This window comes from Montipora capricornis, chromosome 7 (assembly GCF_036669925.1).
Source record: "Montipora capricornis isolate CH-2021 chromosome 7, ASM3666992v2, whole genome shotgun sequence".
NCBI classification, from domain to species: Eukaryota; Metazoa; Cnidaria; class Anthozoa; order Scleractinia; family Acroporidae; genus Montipora; species Montipora capricornis.
Window position 1 is genome coordinate 27,176,394 of NC_090889.1, and position 21,880 is coordinate 27,198,273.

General features: G+C 38.1%; 1 protein-coding gene across 2 annotated transcripts in view; it reads right to left on the minus strand.

The window, feature by feature from the left end:
* The window catches only part of LOC138056694 (pre-mRNA-splicing factor 18-like), a 12,539-nt gene extending 4,505 nt beyond the window's left edge, over positions 1-8,034 (minus strand). The window contains exons 1-11 of one of the 2 annotated variants that reach the window (XM_068902547.1): positions 7,900-8,033; positions 7,641-7,709; positions 6,542-6,562; positions 5,628-5,732; positions 4,686-4,765; positions 3,942-3,975; positions 3,692-3,766; positions 3,019-3,096; positions 2,818-2,886; positions 2,649-2,714; positions 993-1,067 (exon numbers count right to left, since the gene is read on the minus strand). In XM_068902547.1, coding sequence (XP_068758648.1) covers positions 993-1,067; positions 2,649-2,714; positions 2,818-2,886; positions 3,019-3,096; positions 3,692-3,766; positions 3,942-3,975; positions 4,686-4,765; positions 5,628-5,732; positions 6,542-6,562; positions 7,641-7,709; positions 7,900-7,965 — 738 coding nt within the window. In that variant the 5' untranslated portion in view covers positions 7,966-8,033. Of the gene's footprint in view, positions 1-992; positions 1,068-2,648; positions 2,715-2,817; positions 2,887-3,018; positions 3,097-3,691; positions 3,767-3,941; positions 3,976-4,685; positions 4,766-5,627; positions 5,733-6,541; positions 6,563-7,640; positions 7,710-7,899 lie in introns of both variants that reach the window. The other variant, XM_068902549.1, reaches the window with a different exon arrangement.
* Positions 8,035-21,880: the final 13,846 nt, after the last annotated feature.

Below are 21,880 nucleotides of genomic sequence, written 5' to 3' on the forward strand. Positions count from 1 at the left end.
AATCAGAAGCCTTTGCTGGTCTAGTCCTTCAAAGTATGTGCCATGTTTACAAGTTGTCAAGTGGCAATATTTGCCAGGCTCGTTAGCTCCAGCAAAACCACCAAAAAGATACAAAAAATATCACTCAACTTTTTGTTTATAGGGTTGTATTATTGAAAAGTCGCTTCGCCTTTCTCTGAGGAACATGGTCTTCATAGTATAATTGCAGCTTGATTCATCCCTCTAATGTTTGAGTTTCATGGCCCAAAATGCCAGGAAATGCATTTTCCGGCATTCAGTTTTCAAAAATTTTCCGGGGGAGCATGTCCCCCAACCCCCCTAGAAGCGATGGGCTAAAGCCCATCGTCTCGGTCCTCCGGACCCACAACCGTCTACTTTGCAATAAAGTCCGGCTACTTAAAACCTTAAAAAAAACCCTGAGATTTTCATAATTCTGCAGAATCCCATCTTCAAGCGCCAACAGCCAAACTGCGTTTTGGCTTGCATCAATAATTTATGAAACAAAATAAATTGATGCATGACAAAACCTACCAATCAGCATCTTTGGTTCCCACAGTATATTCGTACATTTTAACTCGATGCCGATGGAACATGATAGAATATGAACAAATCTTTTTACTTAAGACCCTCTAATGGTGTTCGAGCTGTGAACTAAACTAAAACTCCAATTGACTTTCCGAAGGCAGAATCGATCTTCCCGGCTATGTTTGGAAATTTGATTGATGGAAGCCAAAACACAGTTTGGTGCTTTGAACTTGAAGGTGAGATTCTGCGGAATTATCAAAATCACAGTAAAAGAAACAGTAAATTATTAACTTATTGATTTTGCCAGGGCAATGATTCTTCAACAAACAAACCCTATATTTGGCCTTCAATTGAAGAAAATTAGGCAAATGAGTTAAGAACTTAAAACATTTCCGGCAAGCTAGCCAGCAGGTAGGAGCTGTGGTCTTCAGCATGGTTTTCTAATTTGGATTTTCGTTCTACAGTACCTTGTGCTTTAGCTTTCTTAGTAATGGTTTTAAATATGACTCTGTCTGTCTTTGAGTTGCACCTGCTAATTTTGCCTGGAATATAATATTAATAAGATAAGATAAAAGTACCTACATGGAATTGACACAGTTTTAAGAATCCTTCAAACTCATTATTGATCAATATGGCTGATTTACAAAGCCACTGACTTTAAACTTGTATGGTAAGGATTGCCATCTTTAATTGATTGTCTATGCTCAATGATGGCTACAGAAACAACACAACAATGAACTTAAGTCTGGTGCTGTAATTGAAGTGAAATGAATTATTGATACAGTACATCTATGTATTTCACCACTCAGGCCCTAGGTGCTTTTCAGGGTCAATTGTGGGGGACTTTGCCAGACTGCTTTTATGGCACAAATGGCAGCCGTGCAGTTTACAGTCATAATATTATAATAATAATCAATTTGTTTACCCTCGAATTTCAGAGTAGCTAGTGGCTAATATCTCCGAGCATTGAGTGGGAGGCAAACCAGTTGACTATTTTACAAATGCGCCAGGAAATTGAACAAGGGACTACATGAAACAAATTCAGTGAGTGGTCAGAACACGGTCTTGAATCCCGGATCTCCGGACCTCAAGGTATAGGCGCTAACCACTCGGCTACACTGCCTCCAACTGAATAACAAGTAGTTTACAAAGGTGCCCCAGAACACAATGATTTGACCACTACACTGAAAACTATGTTCGTCCTACTCTTCTTGAAAAGTGTGTGGGTTCTTTAACGTGCCACGCATTAAGTGATGTGAGATGTGGCCTACAGTTTATCATCCTTATCCAAGAAGACTAGCATTGAGTGGGAGGCAAACCAGTTGGCTATTTTACTAGAAGACTATTTGCAGATGTATCACAAAGGCAGCACTTTCTCCTTAGTTATTTAAAGACCCTAAGTGTTGGTCCCGCTTGGGTTTTGATCCTGTGACCTCCAGCAGGGTAGTCCGACCATCAACCAACTGCTCCAGAAAATGATAGATGTACATTCAGTAACAGCAGTGGTTGTGGACTAGCCATTTTTTGTCTTGCTGGAGGCAGTGTAATGAGTTCTCATGCACTCTGCTAGCGTAGGATGTATCTGAACAGGACAAAGTGGAAGTGAATTACAAAAAACACTTACACCAGGGATGGCTATAGGATAAGGCTGGGCTTTCTTCCCAGCTCTGAGCCTTCCTCTTCAATCTCTTTTCCCAAAACTGTTTCAAACTTAGAAAAGTCATTATGTACTTGTAATCTGTCTCCAAACCTTGTGCTTATTATTCCTAAAAATGGATTCATTAACAATGATTTACATGTATTATATGGCTTGTGTTTGTAGCCAATATAACGCGCACTCTGATTGGCTAATTGTAACTGAATTGTAGGGCATTATTCTCCCGTAATGCCCATGGGCCGATTACAGGCTTGCAAAAACAAAGCAAAAGGTAATTAAAAAGCCCTATAATAAACTACTTACTAACCGACCGAGCTCGAGCCGTACTGGGGAATATTGGCCCTTGGTCGTTTTTGTACGGACCTCGCTGCGCTCGGTCCGTACTGCCACGACCGCGGGCCAATATTCCCCAGTACGGCCCTCGCGCTCGGTTTGTAAGAAGTTAGTACAAGTTGTTACACTTTACCTCTAAACTTCTTTTACTGTCATCTGATCTGATTTTGTAATCCTTTGCCCAGAGACGAAGGAGAAACTATGAACAAAGGAAAAACCTTTCTCACAAATGCATTTTGTTGTCAAGTCTATGACTGTTTATCTGTTTATCTGTTCTTGATGAAAACACTAAAACAACAAACCTCTAAAAATTTTAAGATAACATCTTGATCTAGATTTTCATCTCCTTTTCCCATATTGATTGCCAAGCTCTTGAAAATAAAAAACAACAAAACCACAGTTACCAAAGTTGTACATTGTACGCTTTCCACAAAAATGATGTTGTGTATTCATTACATTTGTCTTGAGAAGGCCTGTTTGAGATGACATTAACATAGTACTACCTGGATATCATCAAGTGTAGTTCCATCCTCTTCAATAAGAGATGACCCTTCGCCCTCTGAACCTTGCTCCTCACCGCCCTGCAAAATAGCAAGATTCATTTCAACCATCATCATCATCGTTATCATTACCAGATGTATCAAAATTATTATAATTATTACAGGTAACAAACAGAATGATCTATGAAATGAATCATATATTGAACGGTGGATACCAAATCAAGGTGAAGCTATTTCCTCACAGTTATGAATGCAATTTTAGCAGTTCAATGTACTGTATGATTCATTTCATGCACCATTTTGTTCGTTGTTTCATTCATCCCAGAAACATTTGAACCCAGCTCAGTTGGTTAGAGCATCGCACCACCATTGCGAGGTCACTGGTTCAAACCCTGTTGAAGTCCTGAATTTTTCCGGCTTCTCTGTACAATTGCTAAAATTGCGTTCAAAACTGCCAGAATCATAGCTTCACTTGAAAATTATTATTGCCTCTAAATTTGAGCAGAAAAGGTTTAAGTGATGACCAACCATTAAAGTGGCCATGTTTTCAACCTGCTAAAAGGGTATCCTCCAGTCATTTTAGAACTGGTTGTAAAGCTGTTCTGCATAAGCCAGTAGTCATGTCTCTGGGCCACCTTACATTCAACACACCAATAGTTTGTAAAAGAATGGTTACCTGTTGTTTGATCAACTCTGCTAAATATTCTTGATCAATCTTCTCCATGGCAGCTTTAAAGTCATTTCTCAGACCCTGGTACCCAAAACATTTCATAAGTAACAGCCATGGGTAAATCAAGAGAAATGTATTACTACAAAGTGAAATACAACTTTTAGGACATTTTGTATGTGAAATGACAAAAATAAGAGTGTCATTCAATCAACACTTAAAAAGTTGGTCAGAATTACCTTCCAGGGTTAGCCCATACCTTATTGATTTCTGGAGCATGCATCTCAATTATCCTGTAAAATAGTTAATAGCCACACAAATAAAGCACCATTCACTGGACAGTGGAGAAATAAAGGGGTAGTGTAAGCTGAGGATTGTGATATGCAACCTTTGTAAATGTACATGCAACTCTTCATCAGTGAGCATCATGATGCTGTAGGAGCAAGGATGGCACAGTCGGTTTATAGTGCGCAGCCTTGGTGCAAGAGGTCCTGAGCTCGATTCCCGGATCTCGCATCCTTGTTTCGACTCCTTTCCTTTCCGTGTAGCTAGTTAGTTTTAAATACCCTTAAAACGGAGCACTGATGGAGAGGGGGGAGTAAAATGAGGGCACCGTTGACCTCAGGTTTGTCAGTGATTAAAGTTACTGTTACGAGTTATCGACGTTAAATATGGTCGCTTTACTTTACTTTACTTTGATGATGACTTTTGGTTTGAATACTGAATAGGGGCCTGACAAAATTTATTGTCAAGAGGTTAAGCAATCAAAACCCGTCCATTAATGAATATTTCTTTAATTTGATTATTTTTGTTTTTCAACATTGACTTCTACTAATGTAAAGTTTTGGCAAATATCAGCGTTGAACAGCAACTCCTCCGTTAATTTTTATTCTAGGATTAGTATTAATCGGCTTTTGAACAACCGGGCTCTGAGTTGTTTCATCAGGATGTTTAGTTAGCCTTTTGCACCTAACCCTCAGACTACCTACACATAATCACTAACCTTAGTCTCTGACAAGCTTCCTCGTCACTTTCTCCAAATAACCTGATTGGCTCTCCCCTTTCTCTGAGTCGCCTAATCACCTTTGAAAATAATGGAAAAAAAGAAAACTCTAATTTGATCTGCATTTAAAGTTTGTCATAAACTATTAACCCATTCAGACCTAAACCGGCCTAAACTGGCCATAATTAATATTTTACTATGTCTAACGCCAGACAATTTTACTCGTAAATGGGGAGTCAATCACTCACTGTCCCATTAAAATTGGACATTACTGAGTAAGGAATAAATTCTGTGGGTACATTTTTTGTTTAATCGGTGCAGACATGCATGCTTACAGACAACAACTATTCAAACCTACAGTAATAGGAAGATTTTAGCATAATGTTGCATTTATAGGAAACAACAAACTACATTGTACAGGCTGATGCTTAATTGTTATAAAAACATGAAAATTCTTGTATTCAGGCTTGTCTTTTCCTTTTGAAAAGTCAATAAATATAATATTATTATTGATATTATTTGCCATTTGTTGTAAATGTGGTGCTGAATCTTTCTAATTTCAACCCAACTTACTCAAGTTTAAGAAAGGTAATGTTGTGGTTCAAATTTTCTTTCCTGGTTCAAAAGTTTTTTAACCAGTTCAATTTTGATTTTCCTTTGTTTGAGATCACGATAATGAAAAATAGGCAAAGAAAAATCAAACTTAAACTGGTTTGAAAAAATTTAAACCAAGAAAAAAAATTAAACCACAACATATACATTTAGTTTCCAAGTGGTTTCACTCAGATACTGCTTCTTTTGGATGAAAATAATGATAAAAATCTATGCTTTGGCCTGGGTGTGAATGCTATACAATAATTGCATAATTTATTGTGGCACAAAACTTGACTTTGTAGTCTCTTTTTTCAAAATATCAATGAATTTTCTTTGTAACAAACAAACCTCCTCTCTTGGAATCAAGGCTGATTTTTCATCACCACCATCTTTCTTCTTTTTAAATCTGGAAAATATATTTCCATCTTCTGCAGCTCTTTTCCCTGATTTTTCCTTTAAAAAAATTAAGTTTTGAAAATTTCCTCAACAAAGGAAAAAACACAGATCTATAAACATGATAACATTGTCTCACTCATATAACAAAGCTTAAAGTGATACATGAATAGGGTTTTCAACTTCCAAAGTCTAAAATTTTGGAAACTTTTTACTTTGTGTCAACTGTTCTCCCCCAACAAATTATTAAAGTATTATGTGTTGTGTGGGGTTTTTATAGGTGGTTTTCAACCAATCTCTTGATACTAAGGTGACAATGGTGTAATGTACAAATGATGGTGGACGAACAAAATAGTCTAATGAGAGATCTTTTGTTTTCATCCATCAACATGGCGTCGGTAACATCATATGAAAACCACCTGCAGTACAAATGTATATCCCATAGTGGTCAGCCGTGAAATTAGTGGGAGCATAATAATATGAAAAATAAAATTAAATAGGAGGAAATTAAGAAACGTGATCATTGATTCTGTAGGGATACAGAGTGCCAAATACAGAAAATAAATTTTTTCTCAAGATTTTTCCACTCTCCTATTTACTCCAATGGAGGGAAAACCTATAGAAAGTCACATTTTGCCTTGCACCGATACTGTTTCTAATCACTATTAAAGTGATATAAAAAAGCTAAAAACTCACAATTTCTTAGTTCATGTTGACCAATGGCTCAATCCACAAGGTAATCAATTTACATTTATGAACATTATGCTGATGATACCATACTGTTAAGAGTCAGAGATGAGTCTCCTCTCCAAATCAGAGTAACGTTAGTTTTGGAATAGCACACAAGAACTATTTAATCACTGGCCTACCTCTTTTTCCTTGAGTTTTTCCTAGTTAAAAGAAGAAAATTAAATGATTCTGTCAAATTGTTGCAGCATTAGGAAACAGCACGTGACAAGATTTCAAGGTTATGCACCTGTCAGTGTAATTGTGAAAGTTTTCGTATGCTTTGCATACTGTAGTGATTCCCTCTTCCTGTGGTATATTTGTATATAGGCTTGTGACGCCCATCGATACAAGGAAAGTTCGATTTCCTATCTTCGTCTCTTTAATGAAATTGATGAAAATGAAATCTGTAGAGTCTTTAAATCATTTGTAGTGTGCATTTCCTGCCAGAAAAGTTGAAGAAATAATGGACTGCTTTGTCTCCTTTTATGGTGATGTGTCCTGAAAATGTGTTGACCAGACGTTGAAGTATTAAAAAATAAATGTCAATCACACTTCTGAAGTAATACTGCGGGTTTAGACAAGGAGTTTTTTTGTCCCTTTATGTGGGGGATTATTCTTATTTTGGTAGGGATTAGACCTACAAATATGTCCCCTGTATGTAGGACATTATCCTTGTTTGGTTTTGCTTTGTGGCTAATGTCCCATGTTTCCCGGGCATTGCTAAACCACGAAATAGTGAAACAAAACACTAAAACACCTTGTATGACCGCACGATACATTGAATACTAACCGACAAAGGTTGGATTTGAGATTAAATATCATTTTAGGCTTAATGAGGCCTAAAACGTTATTGCTTCTAATTCATCGAGATTAAGATTAGGATTCAGATTAAGACTGAGGTTAGGAGCAATAACTTTTTAGGCCTAATTAGGCCTAAAACAATGTTTAATCTCAAATCCAACCTTTGTCGGTTAGTATTCAATGTATGGTGGGGTCACACATGGTGTTTTGGTGCTTCGTTTCGCCGTTTCGCTGTATCGGTGTTTCGTTGTTTAGTAATGTCCATGTTTCCCTGGGGTGGGGATTTACAGTGACAGGTGCATAAAGTGATGATGTTGAAAAAAACGGATGTTTACTCATCCATGACTGTGGAGGACGATAAGAACGGTTACGTCTTTAAATTTAAACACCCAAAAACTTAAGCTTATTTGGAAGAAATGAAAGGGTTTGAAGTTGTACCTCTTGCTTCTTTTTATATTCTTCTGCTTGTTTGGCTGCTAGTTCACCTCTTCTAAAATACTTCTTATTCTATAACAAATGGCATAAGCTTAAAGATGACTATCTCCATAAGCTCTAACACGTATAATAAATAAAGGAACATCATGATCATGCTTACAGCTGTAGCTATGGAATTGTCAGTCGAGTGTCGTCCGAGACGTAGATTTCAAGACCAAAAAAACCATACATATACAGTGTTATTTCATGACTATATACTCACCGACGTGACCTCATTTTGTTCAATTTGTTTCGTTTTTCTGTCGATTTCAGCAAGAAGAAAGTCCATTTCAAAACAAGCAAAACAAAGCAACTATTTTATTTCAGATCGATACGTCATGTAAGTATACGCAATTTCACCTCGGATTGTTATGTGTTTGCTTACATGAATCAAAGACCTGAAGATCAACATGGCGCTTCTGGAAGCAAAGTTGAGTTACTTGATTTGGTAAGAATTACTTTAAACATGAAACTTTAGGCTTATTTGAACCATTCTCATTAATTAATAGTCAACGGGAAAAAAGCGTAAAACGAACAAGCTGAAAAACAATTAAAAATTCCGCTCGTGCGAGTGGAACGCACGTGCGTTTCAAACTTGCATCTGATTATCTCAGGCGGGGCTCATTTGCATTTGGTGTTCGCCTTCGCTTCAAGAAGAATATGGCGCTGTTTTTAAGCCACAAAAATACGGTTAGTAATTGTTAAAGAACCTTATTTCATGCAAAATCGAAATTATGATGACGTGGCGAGGATTTGGCTCTACTAGCACTCTCAAACATAAGCTTACATTTCATCTTACATTATATACATATATGTCTTTCTTTGAACAACTTACTACTTTGATAAACGTGCTTTAAGGTGAGCTTTTGTCAAACTCGTATTTTATATCACATCCTCAGTGAAGTAAAAGTGGTTTGTTGGAATTTTTGGTGTAAACCAGGGATTAACGGTTTTCAGTTTGAAAGGAAGTAAAAGTTTATATAGCCACCTTGGACAATGCAAACAAGCAAAACCACTGAAGAGTCCTACTCCATAACCTTTGAGTAGTAGTAGTAGTAACAGAAAGGCATTATTCAAGTTTAACCTTGGTCTTAGTAGTTTTTTAAAGTCTAGAACTTGAGTCCTTCCGAACAAAACGAAAGTTTGCAACGGTTACGCCAAAACGCAGACTGCAGTCGACTGTGCAGACTGTGCAGACCAGGGGTAAAATATGGTGTTACCCACACTATTATTGAAAGCTAACCGTAAACAGGCTAACCTGAATATTATTTAGGCCTAATTAGGCTTACAGAATGTTATTTAGGCCTAGTTCAGGCTAACAGAATTTTCATTTTACCGATGGTCTGCACAGTCTGCAGTCTGCGTTTTTCAGTGTCCTAGTTTGCAATGCATTAAATATGGTTGATAAAATGTATTGTTCATTAATTTTAGGGTCACCTTCTAAATCTGTCAAAGAAGAAGAGCCTATGGGGATTAACATGGATTGAGAACTGAACTTTTTTCAGAGGGTGAGGATTTTTGTATTTGCTTTTTAAACTTCGTTTTTTAATAAAATTAAGGTAAACTGCAGAATACCCAGCTACTTATTTTCCTATGAATGGCGTGCATTGTTATATGCCTGGTTCTTCCAACATTACCATTTCAAGAATTCAATATTGGCCGGGTATTCTACAGTTACTCCAAAAATATATTTTTTTATTTATTCAATCTTCATTAACTTTTAAAAATGAAAATTAGTGACAGAAATCTTAAGCCCGGTTCAAATATCGAACTTCACATGTCCTAAATCTAATCCAAGTGAGAAAAATCTATTGTTTTCACTCATTTGCATTAGATTTGGCACATGTGAATTTCAGCGTTTGGAGTGGGCCTTACATAATTCTATCTAGCATCCATGACATAACCTTAATAAGAAATTCACCAATTAAGGATTGTACAGTATCACTCAAGGGTATGTTGACAGTCTTGACTTGATCCTCAAAACTTGATTGTCGTGCTCTGAAGTTAGGGGAATAAATCTAAGAGAAGTAGCAAACTTTGAGGTCCACCTGCCAAGTGACCTGCTAGTGTGTGCATTTTTACGTGTACATTTTTGCTTACCAAAATAATGGCAAGTTGTAAATATGCTTTAAAGGTTTGATTAGTTTGTCTGTACATGTCTAAAGGGAATACTTCTTTTTAAAATAATAATTTGTCTTTTGAACCATTTTAACATAATTCTGTGTAGAGCGAAAATATTATTGCAAAAAATGTCAAGTAAACAACAGACAGCTTCAAAAGCCATGTTCAAAACAACTTTGTTTTATCTGAGAAAAGATTGTAGTTTACAACCATCAACGAATTTCCTTAAACTCAAGGAGGTGTGTAGTATGAAAAAATAAACTCAAAATTCAACTAGAGAACAAAGAGATTTTCCATATCTTTTAATTTTAGTTTTACCCAAGTTGGTTAAATCTACAAATAATTTATTTTGGAAATGTAAGATCACTTGCTTGAGGTGTTTCATTTTCCTGATTCCTTCATATTCCTTCAACCGTCCATTCCTGAAAGAGTCACTGAACAAATTCCACGGGAATTTCATTGCAACAATAGCCACTTTGTAGCTTTCCTAGACCTCAGTATTTTTACACCATTTTAGATCATGTCACCTGAGCACTCTATAGGCACTAGCATGGTCGGTTGGAAGATTCAGTTGTTCAGTGAAACGTTCGTGGAGTTTCTCTCGCTTAGTGCTGTTTTGTTCTCATTCAGTGGTCCTAAAGGCTGGACAAGTTTTACAGCATCTGTTTGTCCCAGTAAAATAGTATTAATACTTCCAAATTACTATGACAAGTAAAAATGAAAATGAAAAAATAAGGTGCAAAAATGGAAGAAATACATTGACTAAGAAGTTATGAAAGTACCAAGTCAGAAGTAGATACAGTGGCGACATTAATCTTAGGAGAAGAGAAGAATCCAAATTTGCAGACGCAGGAAATTCCTGATTACACTGTAGAGCCTGATCACCTCAACAACACACTTTTCTACTATATTTGTTCTCTGAAATTGTCCCAAATACATCATGTTGTTTTAGAACCTTGTCAACATAATTGAAATGTCACTTTTTGTTGGCTTTGAAAGACAGGAAAAGCGTCACACTTTGATCCATGACCGAGCAGTGAAGGGGAATGGGTTCCATACTGGGTTGACTTCACAAATTAATTTCAGAGGAAAGTAAAAAAAGTCGCACAGTTTTTTCATGATATAAAAATTAAAGGGATGGTTATTTAAACTGAATAATTATGTTATCAGAGTTGATGACAGATTTTGGATGAAAGTAAATATCTGCAAATGAGGATTGATTAATATGACTGAAAGAAAATGAACTAAAACTAGGGTGAATGAATTTGGATGAAGGTAAATGAGAGCAACTGGGGGCAAATGAGTACAGATGACAGTTGGCTTGAAAGGCATTGTAAGGGGTGTTGATTATAGATGAAGATAGGTGAATGCCTTTAAGGTAGATGATGCCTTTGCCTTCATGGACCTCACCAAAGCTTTTGACTTGGTGAGCAGAAGCGGGCTTTTCAAGATCCTCCAGAAGATTGGCCGCCCACCAAAGCTCCTGGCGATCATCACCTCCTTTCACCAGGACATGCAGAGTACTGCATTCTTTGATGGGGCCACCTCCAATGCGTACCCAGTCAGCAGTGGAGTAAAGCAGGGCTGTGTCCTTGCTCCAACCCTGTTTGGGATTATCTTCGCGATGCTGCTCCAGTATGCCTTTGTAGACTGTACAGAAGGTGTCTACGTCCGGACGAGGTCAGACAGCAAACTCTTACACATCGCCAGACTCCGCACCAAAACCAAAGCTTAGGTGGTGCTTATACAGGAGCTGCTGTTTGCAGACCATGCTGCTTTAACATCCCACAGCGAGAGGGCCTCCAACATCTCGTAGACAAGCTGTCCCATGCTTGCAAGAAGCTTGGGCTAACGATCAGCCTCAGGAAGACCAACATCCTGGCACAAGGTCCTGAGTCCCCTCCAGTTATTACCATCGACAACACAGAGCTGGAGGTTGTGGACACCTTCACCTACTTGGGCTCCACCATGTCAAGCTCGACTTTGCTCGATGCTGAGATCAGCTGCAGGATCTCCAAAGAAGCTGCTGTCATGGCCAAACTCAACAAGCGAGTGTGGGGCAATGACCTGTTGAGCGAAAGGACCAAGATGTGCGTCTACCAAGCTTGTGTTCTTTCGACACTCCTTTATGGCAGACAAGAACGGCGAATCAACAAATTCCACCTCCGCTGCCTTTGTCGCCTGCTGCACATCAGGTGGCAGGACAGAGTCACCAACACCGAGGTCCTGGAGCACACTGGCTCACTGAGCTTGCCATCACTTCTCATTCAGCAACACCTTTGATAGCTCGGCCATGCACATCGCATGGAGCCTGACCGCGTGCCAAGAGAAATCTTTTATGGAGAACTGCGGGAGGGCATCTGTCGCATGGGTCGACCGCTGCTGTGCTACAAGGACGTCATCAAGTGAGACTTGCGATCTGCACTAATCGGCACCAGTGCATGGGAGGACATCGCCAAACACTTGGCGGCAAAGTGTCAAAGCAGGGGTTTCAAAGGCGGAAGCGAACGCAAGAGTCCAGGCTACATGCAAGAGGGCGGCGAGGAAAGAACCCGCAGCCTCTGCGCGCGATTCCACAAGGCACGTCTGCACCACCTGCAACAGAAACTGCCACTCCAGGATTGGGTTACACAGTCTTACAAGATCCTGCCCAAATCCCCAGCGCTGACCGTCGCCTATTTGAGACGAGGATGCCACTACTACCACTACTACTATTAAATATTTTAACCTTCCTATTTAAATTAACACCTGATAAAAAGAGCCTTCACGTTTGAGCTATTAAAACATCAAAATGGCCGTGAAACTCACCAGAATTACACTGTGTCTGATATGTTATGCATCGTTAATTTCACCGAAGATCATCCAATTTCACAGTTGTATTATAAAACTGTGCAAAGAACACAACAACCCACTATATGTTTTTGGAAATATGGACGACATGCCACTGAACCAAATGATCAACAATACCGGAGAGAAGATTGTTAAGATTAGAACGATGGGAAATAAGAATCGCACAACTTCTTTGTTGGAGTGTGCCGGTGACAGATCAAAATTAAGACTTATGATGGTTTTCAAGAGGAAGACAGTGCCTAAAGTTGGAAACAAGCATAGAGTTATCAGCGCAGCCTAAGAGAAAGACTAGATGGATACCTAGGGAATGAAGAGTTTGATGTGCACAACATGGTGGACTGGGGAGACGAAGAGGCCTGCTTAATTATGCTTTTGAAGCTCATGTGACTAAAAGCATAAAAACACCAATTTAGCAGTAATTCTTGGCAGATTGACCTCTGTTCTGCAGCCCCTTGATGTTTCTTAAATAAGCCGTTTAAAGTTGGGGTTAGGGAGTGGTGGATGGCGGATCGAATCAATGGCCACAAAAGGAGCTCTCAGAAGAGCTTGTCACTTTGTGGATCGCTGGTACATGGAGGGAAACTCCTGAAGAGATGATTGAGTGGTCTTTTGTCAAGTGTGGAGTAATAAACAACCTTGATGACACACAAAACGATCTACAATCATAGACAAAACCGTTGGGAAGGTCAGCACTTTTGACGTCTTCATTGCTTCTCTCCCCTCCGCCTTGATTCAATGTTGTGCAAAACTGAATGGTTTTAGTGGGAAATTGTTGTGTTACCTTCCAACATTGAATAGGGGGGAGGGGGGCTATATAAGAAATGAAACTATTTCCTTTGCGCTTTAACAGAAGCAGGTTGAAGTACAGCTCTGGTGCCATTCATTTACATAACCTTCCCAGCTATTTTTGTCTAAGATTGTAGTGTACGAACAACAAGGTGAACTTGTCGATGATGAATCTTTCACAAGAGAACTGTTCAATTGTGAATCTGTGTCAGAGTTTGCATAAAGGTTTTAGTAGTTTGACACTTTACATAGGCTTATTTACTTAACTGTTGTAAGTTGTGGAACAAATTTTCTTATCCACAACATGATTTTTTTTGCACGGGTTTTGCATGAACAATCTCTTTGTTTTCTGCTTGAATTTTTGTTTTCAAAGTGCAGTCTGATGTGCGTATTATACACAGACGCATATCATACATGGGTAAATAGGGTACACTTTACTTCCCTCACTGTACATCCTTCACTAAACTTGTTACAAAGGCTTGGTATGACTAACAGTTCAATTGGTGTCCTGTGATTTGAAAGGAACATGCCACCAGTTCCAAGGTCAGCCTCTGATTCTTTTGGTAGGATCAAGGTGATTTGAAGAACGAGGCTCAATAGTATCACATAAAGGTACACTTGTTTGGTGTGGTCTCATCTCTAGATTGTGCAAATTATGGTTTAAAGAAAGCTGCTGACAGTGGAGAGAACTAATTTGGTACAAGCACTGCCTACTTTATGCAAAAAGATTTCTATTTTGATAATGGACTTAAGTCAGTAAAAGATGTTAATACCACCACTAACCTCAATCAACACTTTTAGAACTTCAAAAGATACCCAACAGCTACCCTTTGGTTTGAGCTGTTGAACTGAAAATTGTTAGAGCATGTTTTCGTGTGAGAGGTCACATGTGCAATAGCCCTCCTAAGATTGCACGTGTTTAGCAGTAACAAGATTAGTCAAGCTGTTCTCCAGAAGACTGTGCAAAGGGATTGACCGAAGCGGAAAATACCATACAGTAATACTCTTTGTTGTTCCCCCCACATTTTGAATAAGCATTGTTTGTTCATTCAGCAACAATCTATCACATGAAGAGGTATTTTATCAACAGTATGTTCAGTCCATGATCCCTTCGGCCTCTGCCTCCTTGATTAATCAAGACCAACAAAGTATAAAGCTTCCACAATGCCACAAGCCCAGCTGTGGATTTGGTAAAGGTAAAGTCAATCAGGCTATGGTCAATGCAGCTACATACATCTAATAAATGAGATCAAACGCACTGCTCCCTGGTTATGAGAAAGGCCTTTGTCACACCTTTTGAGCCTGGGACAATTCTGCGTTTAGAGAAGACAGCTGCTGTACGTTCAGTAAAAATAAGTAAGTGACTTGGAGAGGAACTAGATTATAAAGATGTGTCCAAACTTTGGCAATGGCAATACATCAACTTGCAATCCAGTGCTGGAAAGACGACTCTATATGGTTTTAGAAGCCCAGATTTCCTGTGGCAACCTCTTCCATACCAAGCACAACCAGAGCTTAAGCCACAGTAACTAGATCTACATGACCCTGAAGTGAAGAAAGTAGCTTCTCTTATGATACACTCAAGTAAAGGTCACTGAAATGTCCAGATTGGACAGGTTCTCCAACTGGTTTCAATCAAAACTAGATGCTCCATAACGGTAAACTGGGTTGCCGTGGGTACATGTTTGACCTCCTCAAATTTTTGTACTCATTCTCTAAAACCCTAACGAATTATTGGTCTGGAAACGAAACACTATTTATTTTTAAAAGAGCTTCTTGTTTGCAAATAATTGTTGCATAAATTAAATTTGGTCAAGAACATAAGATTTAACCTAAATGTGTAGTAGATAAGGTGGCTTCCCAAATTAACTTCATTTTACACCAGAATGACTAAACAGCAAGAATGCCTGTCATCGTTATGAAAACTGCTTTCCATATCAAATTTCAACCCATATATGCAAATTAGTGACAGCACAATGAATCCAGAAAGGCAGAAAGATCTCACAAAACCCTTTTCAAGCCGAAACGTTTGTTGAAACAAACAACATATTTGCTATTAGAGGAAAAAAAAACCCTTCCTATTTCATTCCTTGCTGCAAGGAAGCAACACACTGTGTCAAAAACCGTACGCATACGTTCAGTGAGGATCAAACCCTTTTCTGAAGAAGCTTTTCCTTGAACAATGAAGCAACAAGCTTTCTTTGAAATAATTCTTGATGTTTGTTACCTGCATATCCAACCAAAGTTACCACAGAATTTTCCATTTGGTTTCAGTGATGTACATAACGTGACAGTTAATAAAATATTTAGACGGCCAATCGAAAGATGCAATTGTTGTCGAAGTCCATCATTCATCACTTCGAAGAATCCAGATGTTAATTTTCACCGCTTGTGTTGTTTATCTAATTGTCATTCCATTCTCAAGTGATTTTTGGTCTGTTTACGAACCAAGTTTGTTGGGAGATTTCAGAATCATGTTAGCTATTTCTTGTAGAAAGTGTACTTATTTTAATGGGGAAAGTGAAAATTTACGGTTAGTTTCAATAATATAGTTTGCATAGATTATGAAAATTGTACAAACTGCCAAACCGAGTGATCCTTGATTAGTACTTGCCAAAACAGTTCTGACACTCACCTGGGCGAGCAGGCGAGTGTTAATTTCCGACCCTGTTAGTAGATTGTTTCTCTCAGCAAATAAACAGCAGACTGCTAGCACATATCATCAAACTTAGCTGGATGTACTGTCACTCAATGTTTGTGCATTTGATTTGGCCAATTTATTTGTCGGGAGATCAGTCAAGCAACAAGCTCATTTTTTTCACTACTCAAAACTCGAAAGGTTTGTTTTGTGAGTCTTGAGCCAAGTTTTAAGACATTCAAGTGACTGTCAACATATCTTTGAGTGGTACTGTAGTCTTGTGTACATGAAATCTGATTGTGGGTAGAGTCAATACCAGTAAGTATTCCAAACAATGTTCATCTTCTCCTGACCAGAATATGAGGATAAACAACTTTATCTAATCATGCATTTTCCATAATGATAACGAAGTTTGAACCTTACTGCTGACATTAAAATTTTAATGTCTTGGATCAGATAGTATGAGAGTTCCCAGACAAGAGAGGGGTGTTCTGTTTTTAGGAGTAATTGCAAAACTTGTGATTTGGGTTCATTGGGTTTCCGAACAGTAAAAATGTCGAACCACTTGGCCTGGTCAGCCTTGTGGTTTCAATAATGTTGTTTCCTCTTGTTTGGAAACTTGATGAACCCCTTGCATGCATTTTGGAATTCATACATTAAACCTCTGCTTCCAGTCCATTATTATCTGTTTAGAATACCCAGTTGCCAATTCACTCTGAGTATTTTACAGCATCCCTGCTTTTCTCCTATGAGCTGTTTTTGGGTGTCTTGTATCATTGTAAATTGCCTGAAATAGCCAATGGCAGTTGCTTACCATATATGTCAGCCTAATCGCTAGTCAACTACCTGTAACTTGTTATCCAAATTGATGCCTATTTTTATATTCCCCTCCCCTCAGATCATGAAGGCCTCAACAAAGCTGGAAGAGACAGAGATACCCCATGTACCATGATGTTCACGGTGGCCGGCTGTTCAACAGAGGCACGTATAAGATTTGTTAAAAATACATGCATTCAAATCAGTCAAAGAAAAGTCGTACGTGGTGACATAAAGGAAGAGAAATGCAGCCCATGACTAGGGCCACAATACATTGCACTGCATGCATTTGTGTTTTCTGTTATTGATCAGTGCACAATCTGTGAGGACAGACTCTTTGATCTAGAAATACAAAAAAGGTCAAGGATTGGCCTTGGAGGAAGATTGTATTGGTTCTTAATTTAAAAAACTTGCAAGTACAGTTGTAACAAGATAGTGAGGAAGTAAAACAAGATGGTCTTGCATTTTTAACAAACTCTGTGCTTTATTGTCACACAGGGAGGATACTTAGGGCTCAACACAAGTCAAGCAAGAGGGCAAGACAAACAATGAAAGTAGAGGAAGAGGGACATAGAGGTAGCATCTAATAAACATGTTAAATTAGGTAAATATTATGATATTAAGTTTTTGCAAGGCCTCACCTTTCAAAACCAGCCTCAAAAGTCAAGATTAAATGCAGTTGGGGTTAAGCATCTGTTATTCTAACTACCCCTGGGATGACCTGTGGGGCTTCTTACGAAATGAGGGTTATCGGGCTTAAGTATAATTTAAGAATTTTCAAGACTAAGTGTTAATATTTTAAGTCATGTAGACATTTCTGGGATTTTGGTGTCAGTTGATCAGGGACCCAGCAAAATAATGCTCGAGTGTCTAGTCTACATGGAGGATGAGAGACATCATGTGCAACAAAATCATACTTTCTCACAATAATATTGTTATAGAAATGACCCAAATTTAAGTCAAGTGAAGTTTCCATTTGGGGTTCACAAGGAATTCAACCATAGTTAAGCTTCTTTTTATTGGTGAGGCCTTGAAATAAAATGAAACTTATTTTAAGTCGTCGAGCAACAGTGCAACCAGATATAGTCTAACTTGTAGTTACGATTCATCATTGATAACTATTTGGTCAACACATAAATCATAACCAAACGGTGCAACCAGATATAGTCTAACTTGTAGTTACCATTCATCATTGATAACTACTTGGTCAACACATAAATCATAACCAAACACATTTTTTCTCATGTAAATTTGTTTAAGAAAACGTTAGACTAAATTAGAATGTTTACACCAGGTTTACTTTTTTTTATTGATTTTGAAAAGGCGTTAGGTGTCTCCTTTTTTTACGTTATTTAGTCTCCTAAAGTCATTAAAGTTTTGGCATATCTTTAAAATCAATGGGAAACAACATTTTGTTGCCAAAGTAAAAGTAATTAAGAATAAAAATCAGCAATATTAGGTTGGAATGATGTTTGAATGGCTCCCTCATCATTTCCAAATTTGTGAAAGTAGAGTTGGAGCTCATTACCGATATTTAAGGTGGCTTACTACAGATTTTTGAACAAAAAGATCAAGATTTTGAAATCTGTGAAATTAAAGCAACAAGATGTCTCTTCTGAAGTGTTAGTCCCTGCAATTGATGTAAAATGTAATTTTACATAACAAGTAAATGCAAATCAGGGGAAATGCTAGATATAGTGACGGAGACTGGGAACAAGACATTTAAAAGGTTTTTTTTCTCAAAAACAAGCTGTATGACTTTGGTCAAAAAATTGTGAATCAGTAAAATTTTATAAAAAAGGATCTATTAGACAGTTTTTGCAGCGTTTTTGCGTACTTATCTTTAGACAGGGCGCGAATAGGTACGCCTGATACAATCTCTTAACGAGGCATCTGCCTGTAGTCCAGAATCTTGACTTTACTCTGATTGTCAGAAAAACAATAGTGCTCTTGAGCCTTGCTCTGATTGGTTAAAACAGAATCATACTTGTAGTAAAATCGGTTAACAGCTGATCAAATTATGGCCGCAGAGAAGGATTTGAACAGGAATGATATTTAAGCTCTGTTTACAGCTGCTGTCGGCTTTGACTTAGATTTTTTTCCAAAAATCTTTAAAGGAAGAGCATAGAGAATGCATCCAAGGAATTGTTTGTCAATAGTTATTTTACAGCCCCAAACATTCTAGGAAAAAACAACTGCATCGTTACAATTCCACCTACTTGAAAACGTTTATAGTAAATGTGGTAAGTCCTTTGGAATGTATTCAGAAGCAGCAAGTTGTGAATCCAAAAAGAAGTGAATAGAACTTAGTGCTGCCACAATTGGGAAATCAGGTGAGCTTGACAGAGAAATTAGACATTGTTTATGGAAGCGCTGAACAATGGTTTAGTGACACACTTCTCGAGTGGCTGCTGCTGGAAAACTAGAATTTCTCAAAAGTCCATTTTCCTTGGATATATTATTTAGCATCTTTTATTGACATCTTAAATATTCGAGTTTTGAAAAAGGTTCATTGTACTGTTGATTGTGCCTGATAACATGAAGGATTCGCCATTTTCTGCAATTTTGTGTGAAATTCTTTGTTCCTTGATGGTTTGAACAGAGAAACCGCACAAACTGTCAAGCTTTGATTGCATGGATGAAGTCTGACTTCACAGATATTCCAGCTAGAGTTCTATTTTGTTTTCGCCATCTTTCTTGAATCGCAACGTGCAGGTAATTTCCGGGAAAAATCTGAGTGGCTCACATTTATAGCATGACACAGGATAACATCACTCTTGACAGGTGGGCGGTGTACTTTGCACCTGATCACAGGTTAGTGAAAAACCTGTCTGACAGATTTAACTACCAGTATTCATTTCTATACAGGATTACTTTTCTCACTAAGGAAATGCTGGAATTTCAAGGTGGGGTTGAAGGGTCATTTTTAAGAAAAAGGCCTTTGAAAAGTGTAGTTTCTTTTCCCCCCTCCAGGTGCTTGGTCACTATATTTAGCATTTTCCCCTGATTTGTATTTATTTCTTAGGTCAAATTACATTTTACATCAATTGCAGTGACTAACACTTCAGGAGAGACATCCTGTTGCTTTGATTTCACAGATTTCAAAATCCTCACTTTTTCTTCGGAAAACTGTAGTAAGCCACTTTCGTAAATGCTAATGAAAAACATGTTGCATATGATTAAAAAGAAATGCAATGTGAATGCAGGAATGAACTTAACAAATGGTAAACGGCTCAGCGTGCACTATTGAGTTATGGTGCACGCGGGAGGTTGCTAAGCACGAGAGAAGCGTAAGAGTCGCTCGAGGCGATAGCCGAGAGCGACTCTAGCTTCTTGAGTGCTTAGCAAACTCCCAAGTGCACCATAACTCAATAGTGCACGCTGAGCCGTTTACCATTTGTTTTATAACATAATCGTTAACATCACTCCTGCGTGTTTCGCGTATTTTTGCATAAATCAAGTTTGGTCAATAGCCGATGCCAACACAACTTTGCTTTCTAAAGACAACTATGAATTAACAAGACAAAATGATCAACGAACAGTTTTTCCAGACAAAAGTTTTATTGGAATCAACGATAATTTGCTCTTAGGAGAAAAAACATTTTCTTGTGAGCGTTGACACAAACTCAGTGTCTTTGCACATGCTTCGCCTTTGTTGAAAGAGATCAACCTATCGCAAACAGCACAAATTTTCCAAGCCAAAAAAGCGACGTTACACTATTTCAGCTCAAATGGCCGATGAAATAAATCTCAAAAGGATCATCGACATTCCAAAACACCATTTACCTTCCTGTAGCATCTTCTCCCGTCACATAAAATCCACTTCAATTCCGCGATTCGGCTTCAATATTTGAGTAGAGTTCAGATTGTTTGGAAACCAAAGCAGTACAAACACGAATTCGCTCTTTCATTGCTTTAAGACCTTCAATCCTCCTTTTCCATTGCTGATTAATCTTTAGGGCTATATCATTCAATTTTGAGCTCTGTAGAGGCTCGCCCCTATTCTAAGAGGAGGAAGTAAGTCTTGGAAAATTAAGCCTCATGCGCTAGTGATGGCATCTTAGTCTTTCCACAATCTCGGAAAGTAAGATCGCATGTCAGCTGTCGTCAGCGAGCATGCACCCATGGGCAAATGGTAAATGACCAACTGGCCAATCAGAACATGTGTTTTATCCAAGCTATGTTATAAAGAGTGTTAATACTCAATCGAGGAAAACATTAACTAATTGACACTGCACATTCCATGCACATTGTAATACAGCACGTTTTTCACAAGCATGTTATTGTATAACAAGATCCGATCATAGTTTCATGAATTTGAACATGATGAGTGAGTCATCAAAACGTCATTCTAACCCACTGTCACTGATTTTCATTATTAATTGTTTATTTAGAACCTCTTTTATTTGAATTTCAAAGTGAAAGTTGCATACATGTATTAATCAGTGGATGGGCATGAGATCTTTTGAGATGCAAAAGTAATGTAGACAAGGCAGCCAACTTTCTCCTAATTTATTCAACCATTCAGCAGACATTTTAGCCACTGCTCTTTGGAGTGATAAAAACATATAAGGTTTATCTGTGAACAATGACGAAATTAAGATAATCCAGTAGTATTCTGCTAGCATTGGTCCCTCCTCTTGTCAGCAATGCGTAATGATTCTAGCAAAATTTGTAAACTTGAAACTGAATGATATCGTATTATGACAGAAGCACTTTTATGGGTTTGCACAAGTACTGGAAATGACAAAGTGACACTCACTTGATAGCTTAGGAGACAAATGTAAGTACTTTGTCAGCGTTTCAGTTTGAACAACTACAACTGTGACTTTGATACACACAAGACTTAACATACAGAATAAAACACTACAAACGCTAACCCAACACTACAGTGTCTACTCTAAAACTGTTTCACAGATTCTACAGCCCTACAACAATCGTGTTGCTCACAGACCCATTACTACTTAACAAAAACTACTTGTGAAAGGCAAAG